General features: G+C 52.1%; 1 protein-coding gene across 1 annotated transcript in view; it reads left to right on the top strand.

Moving 5' to 3' along the window:
* The first annotated feature begins 696 nt into the window (after positions 1–696).
* The window catches only part of ppp2r5b (protein phosphatase 2, regulatory subunit B', beta), a 41,207-nt gene continuing 31,640 nt past the window's right edge, over positions 697–10,263 (top strand). Inside the window, exon 1 of the mRNA XM_059641499.1 lies at positions 697–2,847. Coding sequence (XP_059497482.1) covers positions 2,688–2,847 — 160 coding nt within the window. The 5' untranslated portion in view covers positions 697–2,687. The remainder of the gene's footprint in view (positions 2,848–10,263) is intronic.

Genomic DNA, 10,263 nt, shown 5'->3' with positions numbered 1-10,263 from the left:
GACCAGGGGACAGAAATTTAAGATGGGACCAGAATGTAGAGGGGATATGAGGACAAAAGTTTTCACCTGGTGGGTGGTGGGAATCTGGAGCTCACTGCGTGTAGGGGAAGGAGCGACACAAACTCTCATCACATTGAATGAACTATTTAGATGTGTAATTGTAATGCCAAGATATAGAAGGCTACGGGCCAAGTGTTGAAAAATGGGATTAAGTGGTCGTTTTTGATTAGCACAGAACCAATGGGCTGGAGGACAATTTTCAGTGCAGTAGACCTCTGTAAGTCTGATTTGTATGATTCAAGGTGTACATGTGTGTATCTGTTTTAATGCTTTGTTGGTTTTAGGGAATATAGATTTTTTTGAGTCTGTTAAGGTGTATATATTTTCATGTGTGTGTGTTTTGACGGCATATGCTTTAATGTTGTGTATATTTTAAAACGTTTCTGCTTTAATATATGTGTTTCAAGGTGTGTGTAGCCAAATAGAGGCCCCTTAACTCCCTCCCTCCTTACCTTGAAATAGCCAATGCGAGCCAGGGGAGAGGAGAACTACATCTCCCAGCAGGTATAGCGGCGCACCCTCTGCGCCTGTGCACCGGCTGCCGATGAGGTCATTCGGATGCAGTGACGCAGGTGCCGGATATAGCGGGCCAATGGTAGGGCGGGCAAGTGTGTCATGTGGTGTGGGCGGGGGGGGGAGAGGTTACATTGTGTCAGCGCGAGGCTGCAGTGCTACACTGTATCGAGGAGGGGGCCTGGACCGATTTCTCATCCCTGGCTCGGGGAATAGATACAGTGAGGGTAACAGTGTGTTACATTGTATCTAGCAGGGAGATAGACAGGGGCCTGGATAGATTCCCCTTCCCCGTGTACAGATATACTGAGGCCACACTGGGCTGCATTGTATTGAGGAGGGATCAGAGAAAGACAGGGGCCTGGATACATCGCACCGCCCAAGCTTCCCTGTCCCTTTGGAACAGAGGCACCAAACCGGGAATGTCGCCTGCAACCTGGGAGGACTGAGCCTGGCTGGAGGAGGAGGACTGGGAATACCGAGACCTATATCCCGAGAGGCCTGGGAATACCGAGTCTGGCTGGAGGAGCACTGGGAATACCAAGACCTGTAATCCAAGAGGTCTGGGAATACTGAACCCAGCTGCTGCTGGAGGACTGCGAATACTGAGCGTGGCTGGAGGACCGGGAATACCGAGCCTGGCTGCTGGAGGAGGACTGGGAATACTGCGCCCAGCTGCTGAAGAAGCTCTAGGAATACTGAACCCAGACCCCAGGAGGACTAGGAGTACTGAGCCGGGCTGAAGGACTGGACCCCACATCCCAGAACTGGCAATACTGAACCCAGCTGCCAGAGGAGGGCGGGGAATGCTGAGCCTGGTTGCTAGAAGGCTGGGAATACCGAGCCTGACTGCTGGAGGAATATTGGGAATACTGAACTCCATATCCCCCAAGAGGACAAGGAATACTGAGACTGGCTGGAGGACTGGGAATACCAAACTCTGTTTTCCCCGTTGATCCAGATCTGGGAATACTGTGCCCGTTTCCCACCTTTCCCTTCCCTAGGCTGCAGGACTGGGATACCAAGTCCCATTCCTACTATTGGCTACTGACAGCTGGAAGACTGGGAATATTGAACTAATAGAGGGGAGATTTACTTAATCCCAGACTACATATGTGAGAAGTTTGTGTTAATGTCAGCAGTAGGCCTTGGGAATACCAAACTAATCCTAACTACCAGACTGGGAATACTGAGCGAATTGCAGCAGCGGGAGTGGGACTGTTTTGCTAATCTTGGCGATGGGTCTGAGGATCTTGAGCTAGTCCCAAGTGTAAGGACTGGGAATACTGATCCAGTATATTTTCAAGATCTGTGGAAGGATCGACACTGGGAGAGTCATCACCACTCCAGGAACAAGATCCCAGTGACAGCATCGGGGAATCGTGAAGTCTGGGACCCCCTCTTGGTGACTAGAAAGTGGGAATTGCAGGAGGACGCAGTGTCTGGAACAGGCTGAGAGCGAGGGAGCAGAGAATTGTCTGAAAAAGGGGGGAACTAAGTAAACGTGCAATCAGGAAGAACCTCCGGCTGCATTCCTTCCAAAATCATTCCCAAGCTGGCGGTAAATCCCAGTGTGGAAAGAGAGAGAGAGAGAGCAGAGGAGGGGGATTTCGGGATGAAAATTGAACTTTAGAAATCTTTTGTGGAATCTCGGATCACCAGGAAATTGGGAGGGCTGAAACCTTCTGGAGTTTTGAATCGCCCCAGAAGTCGGGAAAGCTGACACCTCCGCTTGGAATCTCGAGCCGCCAGGAAATTGGGAGCGCCGGAATTTTTCGGTGTGGAGTTTGGGATCGCCGGAGGGGACGGGTGGTCCCTGCTGATTCCCCGCGGGAGGAAGTAGCTGCGGAGAGGCTGGTGCTGCGGAATTTCATCCCTTCCTAGACGTTTGGGCTGCTACTTCGCTCGTTTCCCGCCCCCCACCCCGGAAGCTGGGAATGGGATCGGTCGGGGAGTGAACAGCGAGCCTGAGACTGTCAGTTCCCGGTCGGTGAAGGTGGGGGGTGGGGGGGAGAAGGGCCGTGGTGTGTGCGAGGCTCGACTGTGGTTGCTCCTGTAGGACGCGTTCCCCACCCCCCCCGCCGCCACCTTTTTCTTTCCCTGGACGTTTCCCGATGGAGCCCAAGGTTACTTCGCCGGTGACGGCGGCGGAAAAGGTGGACGGTTTCAGCAGGAAGTCCGTGCGCCGGGCCAGGCAGCGCCGGTCACACGGTTCATCCCAGTTCCGGTACCAGAGCAGTCAGGTGGAGCTGACCCCGCTGCCCCTCCTGAAAGGTGAGTGCCGCCTCCTCCCAGTTATTGTTTGCACCCCCCCCCCCCGCCCCAACATGCTGGGACAAAGCCCGTACACACACACACACACCCCCTTAACATGCTGGAAGAAAGAGACACACACACACACACACACACACACACACACACACACACACACACCCACCCCTCCAACATATTGGGAGAAAGCTCCCCACATACACACCCCTTCCCCATCAACATGCTGGGAGAAAGCCCCCCCCCCCCGCCCAATACACACACCCCCACCAACATGCTGGGAGAAAGCCTCCCCACCCTAACCCCGAGCTCCGGGATCGTTCAGAGAGGCTTCAAGTGTAGTAGGGATGGTTACAGAGGGAGCATTCCAGAGGCAGCGTGGGAGGGATCAGGTGCAAGCGTGTTTTTGATGGGGTAGCAGGCTCCTGCGATCGAATGGCTGCCTCCATCCTCTGTGCTTCCTGCAGCAGGAGGAGGCCATTCGACCACATGAGCCTGCAACCCCATTAAAAACATGGTTGTACTTGTGACCTACCACCCTGCCTCTAGAGTTGTCCCTCTGTAACCTCTTCTGCCATCCAGGGTTTGTAAAATAGAGGGGTGAGGGTCAGAAGAGATCTGTGTGGTTGGGGATTGAGTGGTCAGGGGAGAGATCTCTGTGGTTGGGGGGCAGGGATTGGGTGTCAGGGGAGATATCCCTGTGGTTGCTGGGGGGGTGGGGGATTGGGTGTCAAGGGAGATATCCCTGTGGTTGCCAGGGCAGGGGGGGGGGGGGGAAGAGGGGAGAAGGAGGATTTGGGGGTCAAGGGAGCGATCTGTGTGGTGGGTGGAGAGAGAGAGAGAGAGACCTGAGCTGGACAGTATGGACAGGGCATTACTGTCCTGGTAGTTTCATTGGCGATAAGCCAAGAGGCAAGTATGGGACTGGTCACTGAGTTTGGGGGGTGGTAATGGTGAATGGACGCATTTGTCCCCCATCCCCAACCCTTTCGGATGGCTGTGAATTCGAGAGCGATGTTTCCCAATGGGGTCGTTCCATCACCCTCGCTCACTGGGGGTCTGTCCCCAGGGCTCCACCTTCGCCCCATAGCCTTTGGCCTGGGTAGGTTTAGATCCTCTCCTCCATACTAGATACAGGTAAAGATGACCCTGCATCTTGCTGGGAGGGGTATTCCCAACTTGCGCATCAAAATGTAGCTCAACTCGAGAGAGATGGAGGCTCCAGGTCCGCCTCATCGCTTTTGAGTGGTCAGGAGTCACTCATGCTCTGGGGGGGGGGGGGGGGGGGGAGAGGGGGCGGTGTTGGGAGATCAGCTATTCAACCTGTTTGGCAGCACCAAGCAGGTTAGCAGTTGGGGAGGGTTGAGATTAAGTGCTGCAGTGGGACTTGAGTTCGGTGCTCCGAGCTCAGAGACACGGTGCTGAGTGCCTGCTCCTCAGGTTGGCTGTATCAACAGCTTAACCCCTGCCTGAGGTTCCGGCCGAAGAGGGGAGTGTGTTAACCGGGGAGTGAAGGCAGTAACAGTGCGTCCAGTTTGGATGGGCGTGCTGTTTGGTGTGGAGCCTGGGCCTGGGATGTGTGTACCTATTTGTCCTTCCACCCATTAATCACGGCTATCACTCAGCCATTACGTGGGAAAAGATTCCGATTACTTTCACTAAATTCCCTCTTTATCCTTCAGTGTAAACTCCAGCAGGACGCCCCTGCCTGCCTCTCACTCTGCACCTTCCCCCAACCCGTCCCCTCTCTTCTCTGTCCTCTGCTCCCATCCTCCCTCGCCGCCCCCTCCCTCCAACCCCACCTCCCCATTCGACCTGTCAAGTCCACAACAACCCTCTGAAGAGCACCCCAGCCTGACCCACGCCCCTACCTCAACCGTCTGCTTTCCACAGCCAATTCAACCTAACCTGCGCATGTTTGGACAGTGGGAGGAAACCCCACGCAGACACGGGGTGGAGTGTGCGGACCCCACACAGACAGTCACCCGAGGCCGGAATCGAACCCGGGCCCCTGAGGCAGCAGTGCTAACCATTGAGCCGCCACACTGTCCAATTCGGGCGACCACCCTGGGACCAGTTCCCACCCTCACCTGTAAAATAACTATTCCTGGTCCCCTGCATCACTTTTGTAGATGGTGAACTGCTCGTCTGACCAAAGCCTGTCACTGTATTGTAAAACCATCCTCCATAGATTCGGAAGTTTCTTCTCCGAGATGGCCTAACCCCCCAGAAGCCCTCATCACCCTGCAAGTGCCAACATGCTGTTTGTGCCTCACTCATTGGCTTGAGTCTGACACTGCTGTGAGATTGAGATGGTTCATAACATTCAGGCACTATTAAAGATCAACGTTGCAGGCAACCCAGTTTGGATTGTTAGCATTCTAGGAACAGTTTACAACGCCTTCTGTAGGGAAGAGCAATAAAGGTACAAAAAGCGCGGATGCAGCTGAGAGTAGTATCAGGAGCAGAGGTGAAATTTATAGTTTGAGGATTGATGCAGGGTTGTGAGGAGAGGAAGAGAGTCAGTGAAATTAATTTGGGATTGATACAGGGCTATGGGGAGAGACCAGGGCAGTGGGATTAGTTTGGGGATTGATACAGGGCTATGGGGAGAGAGTGGGGCAGTGGGATTATTTTGGGGATTGATACAGGGCTATGGGGAGAGGGTGGGGCAGTGGGATTATTTTGGGGATTGATACAGGGCTATGGGGAGAGGGTGGGGCAGTGGGATTATTTTGGGGATTGATACAGGGCTATGGGGAGAGGGTGGGGCAGTGGGATTATTTTGGGGATTGATACAGGGCTATGGGGAGGGTGGGGCAGTGGGATTAGTTTGGGGATTGATACAGGGCTGTGGGGAGAGAGTGGGGCAGTGGGATTATTTTGGGATTGATACGGGGTAATGGGGAGAGAGGGACTAGTTTGGGGATACTTTAAGTGAAACAGACTGATTTTGTCCTTTCCACTTCCTGTCTTTGTTTCAGTTAGCTCCTGTTAATGAGGGGCAGCTGACTGAATGTAGCTGACCCACATTTTGTTGATTCTTTACTGAGTATTTGTTTTCGATGTCTTTAAGCAATCTGTTCAGAGACGTTACGCCACACCTGTGGAGCAGGTGGGGTTTGAACCCAGGCCTCCAGGCACAGAGGATTAGGCACTACCGTTGCAGTATGAGTCTTTCATTCCAGTGCATCTGATCTTTTCCAAATTCCAAGCTCTGTGTTCCTGGTGGTGGTCATGGAGTGAAGGAAGGAATGAGACCTGACTGCAGTGAACCAATGTTACTTTTCACTGTCCTCTATCAACACTCCCAGGACAGGGACAGCACGGGGTTAGATACAGAGTAAAGCTCCCTCTACATTTCTACATTGTCATCTCTCCACCGCGCCCCCCCCCCCCCCTCACTCCCGGGTCAGGGACTATATGAGGTTTTGTATAGAATAAAGCTGCCTGTGCACTGTTCCCATCAAACACTCCCAGGAGAGGGATACAATGGGATTAGGTACAGAGTAACACTCCCTCGACTCTTTTCATGTGTTTGCATGAAACAAGATCTGGATGGTATCCAGGCTTGGGCTGATAAGTGGCAAGTGACATTTGTGCCACACAAATGCCAGGCAATGGCCATCAGCAATAAGAGACAATCTGACCATTGCCCCTTGACATTCAATGGTGTTACCATTACTGAATCTCCCCACTATCAACATCCTGGGGGGTTATCATTGACCAGAAACTCAACTGGACTCACCACATTAACAGAGTGGCTACAAGAGCAGGTCTGAATCTGGGAATACTGAGGTGAGTAATTCACTTCCTGACTCCTTCAAGCCTGTCCACCATCTACAAGGCACAAGTCAGGAGTGTGATGGAATACTCCCCACTTGCCTGAATGAGTGCAGCCCAAACAACACTCAAGCAGCTCAATACCATCCAGGAGAAAGTAGTCTGTTTGATTGGCCTACATCTACCCGCATTCACTCCCTCCACCATCGATGCTCAGTAGCAGCAGTGTGTACGTTTACAAGATGTGCTGCAGAAATCCACCAAAGATCCTCAGACAGAACCTTTCAAACTCAAGACCACTTCCATCTAGAAGGACAAGGGCAGCAGATGTATGGGAACATCATCACCTCCAAGTTCCTCTCCAAGTCACTCACCATCCTGACTTGGAAATATATCGCTGTTCCTTCACTGTTGCTGGGTCAAAATCCTGGAATTCCCTCCCTAATAGCATTGTGGGTCAATCCACAGCAGGAGGACTGCAGCGGTTCAAGAAGGCAGCTCACCACCACCTTCTCAAGGGCAACTAGGGATGGGCAAGAAATGCTGGCCAGCCAGCAATGTCCACTTCCCACAAAATGAATAGGAAAAAAATAAATTTCTCCTGACCCTGTTTCCATCAAACACTCCCCAGGCTGGGGCAGAGGCAACCCCCAATCTACCTTGGTGTGGATGTCAGTGAGAGGTCTGATTTCACATGGGCCAGCAGAAGTTTCCTGTCTCGCTCAGAGGGTAGTTTTTATTTTTGGAAGCTGCAGATGATGCTCCATCTGTCTGTTGTTAAACTGCAGTTTGGTGTTCTCAAAGAACTGTGCAGCACAGTACAGGCCCTTCGACCCACAGTGCTGGAATTGTGCTTCCAGTGAGAAGCCTCTCCTGTCTTTGTGGCCCACAGTCAAAGAACAAAGAAAATTACAGCATAGGAACAGGGCCTTTGGCCCTCCAAGCCTGCGCCAATCAAGATCCTCTGTCTAACCTGTCATCTATTTTCTAAGGGTCTGTGTCCATTTGCTCCCTACCCATCCATGTACCTGTCCAAATATATCTTAAAAGACGCTAACGTGTCTGCACCTACCACCTCCACTGGCAACGCGTTCCAGGCACCCACCACCCTCTGTGTAAAGAACTTTCCATGCATTGCAAGGTGTGGGTCACATTGGTGTGGGAAAGCTGGAAATGGGATAGCTGGAAAAAGCTTCTTGCTATCCACCCTCTCTCTACCGCTCATGATTTTGTAGACCTCAATCAGGTTCCCCCCCCCCCTTAATCTCCGTCTTTCTAATGAAAATAATCCTAATCTACTCAACCTCTCTTCATAGCTAGCACCCTCCATACCAGGCAACATCCTGGTGAATCTCCAAAGCATCCGCATCCTTTTGGTAATGTGGCGACCAGAACTGTACACAGTACTCCAAATGTGGTCAAACCAAAGTTCTATACAACTGCAACATGACCTGCCAACTCTTGTACTCAATAACCTGTCCAATGAAGGAAAGCATGCCATCTGCCTCCTTGACCACCCTACTGACTTGCGTTGTCACCTTCAGGGAACAATGGACCTGAACTTGGATCTCTCTGTTCCTCAATTTTCCCTAGGACTTTTCTATTTACTGTATAGTTCGCCCTTGAATTTGATCTTCCAAAATGCATCACCTCGCATTTGCCTGGATTCAACTCCATCTGCCATTTATCTGCCCAACTCTCCAGTCTATCTATATTCTGCTCTAATCTCTGACAGTCCCCTTCACTATCTGCTACTCCACCAATCTTAGTGTCGTCTGCAAACTTGCTGATCAGACCACCTACACCTTCCTCCAGATCATTTACATCTATCACAAACAACAGTGGTGCCAGCACAGATCCCTGTGGAACACCACTGGTCACAGGTCTCCAATTTGAGAAACTCTCTTCTACTACTACTCTGTCTCCAGTCCTGGTGAGATCCCCTGCCATAGGAGGGCATCCTCAAATGGCCAATTCTGGTGCGCCCCACAGTCTGTGACCTCTGAACCCCACGGAGAGGCAGTGGACCCCAGAACGGGAGTGGGGCGGATGGGGTGGTCACAGCCTAAGGATTATGGGGTAGAACATTGGGTGAAGACATTTCTCCCTAAGAGAGTGGGGACCCTGTGGCATTCTGTGCCACAGAAAGCGGTGAGGCCAAAACATTGAATGTTTTTGAGAAGGATTGGGGCTGAAGGAGATTGAAAGGTATGGGGGGTGGGGGGGAAACCAGGAGCAGGGGGACTGAATTTTGACAATCAGCCATGGTTATATTGAATGGTGGAACAGATTTGAAGGGTCAAGTGGCCGCCTCCTGTGTTTCTGCAATAGCATTGCAAGGTATGGGTCACACGTTGGTGTGGGAAAGCTGGAAATGGACTGGATCGTGGTTTGAAAATGAGACTGATGATACTTTGAAGCCCATCCCCTTCACTTCTAGGGTGTTGTAAACTGCTGCGGTTGAGATGGTGCGGAAAGAGGCCACTTTGTGGTTGTGCTGGCACCTCTGATGTTCACCTAGCACCACCACCCACCCCCCCCCCCCCCCGCCCCGAGCCTTCCGTGTCCTTACTCTTCAGATAATGACCCAATTGCCTCCTGAACGTCTCGATTTGAACCTGTGCCCGTGCATGCTCCCCTACATGCTCACAGCCCATTCCAGGTCCCAACCCCTTTGCCGCTTGAAAAAGTTCCTCCCCGTTTCGTCGCTGCTCTTGGCCATCACCTTCAATCTAATTCTCTCCTTGATCCTTTCACCAACGGGAACAATTTCCCTGCTATTCCTAGATCCCGGAATCTGCAGCTCTGATGGCTGTGTCCGGCTCAGAACTGAGCTCTGACTAAGGGTCCCAGGGCTCGAGACGTTGACTCTGTCTGCAGATGTTGCCAGACCCTGCTCAGTGTCTCCAGCACTTTCTGTTTTGGACTTGACCAGAGATCAATTCCGGCAGCAGGAGGTGGGGCCTTCTCGAAGGTAGAGAGGGGGGCAAAATAGGAGGAAATTAGGGAGGAAAGTCCAGATCCACGGGACCATCTTGCTTGAAGGCTCAATCACCTGTTGGGCATGATTTTTTTTAAAAATAAATGAGGAATACTGGAGATAATGGGAACTGCAGATGCTGGAGAATCCAAGATAACAAAGTGTGGAGCTGGATGAACACAGCAGGTCAAGCAGCATCTCAGGAGCACAAAAGCTGACGTTTTGGGCCTAGACCCTTCATCAGAGCGCTCTGAAGGGTCTAGGCCCGAAACGTCAGCTTTTGTGCTCCTAAGATGCTGCTTGGCCTGCTGTGTTCATCCAGCTTCACACGTTATCGAGGAATACTGGAGGCTGGAATGAGGGGAGCGCAAATATCATTTGGGGGTCATGGGGTCTTGTATTCAGGCAGAGGATGTGGATGGGCCAGTGTTTACCGCACATCCTGAATTGCCCCCTTGAGAAGGTGGGGCTGAGCTGCCATCTTGAACCGCTGCAGTCCATGCGCTGTGGGTTTACCCACGATGCCCTGAGGGAGGGAATTCCAGGATTTTGGATGTAGAATATGTTTCAAAGTCAGGATTTTGGAACTGTGACCTCGCAGGGGAGGGGAGAGTTGGGAGTCATTGCTGCTCCCATGTACCTGCTGCCCTTGACCACCT

Source organism: Stegostoma tigrinum, chromosome 42 (assembly GCF_030684315.1).
Source record: "Stegostoma tigrinum isolate sSteTig4 chromosome 42, sSteTig4.hap1, whole genome shotgun sequence".
NCBI lineage: Eukaryota > Metazoa > Chordata > Chondrichthyes > Orectolobiformes > Stegostomatidae > Stegostoma > Stegostoma tigrinum.
This window is presented reverse-complemented; position numbering and strand designations above follow the sequence as displayed.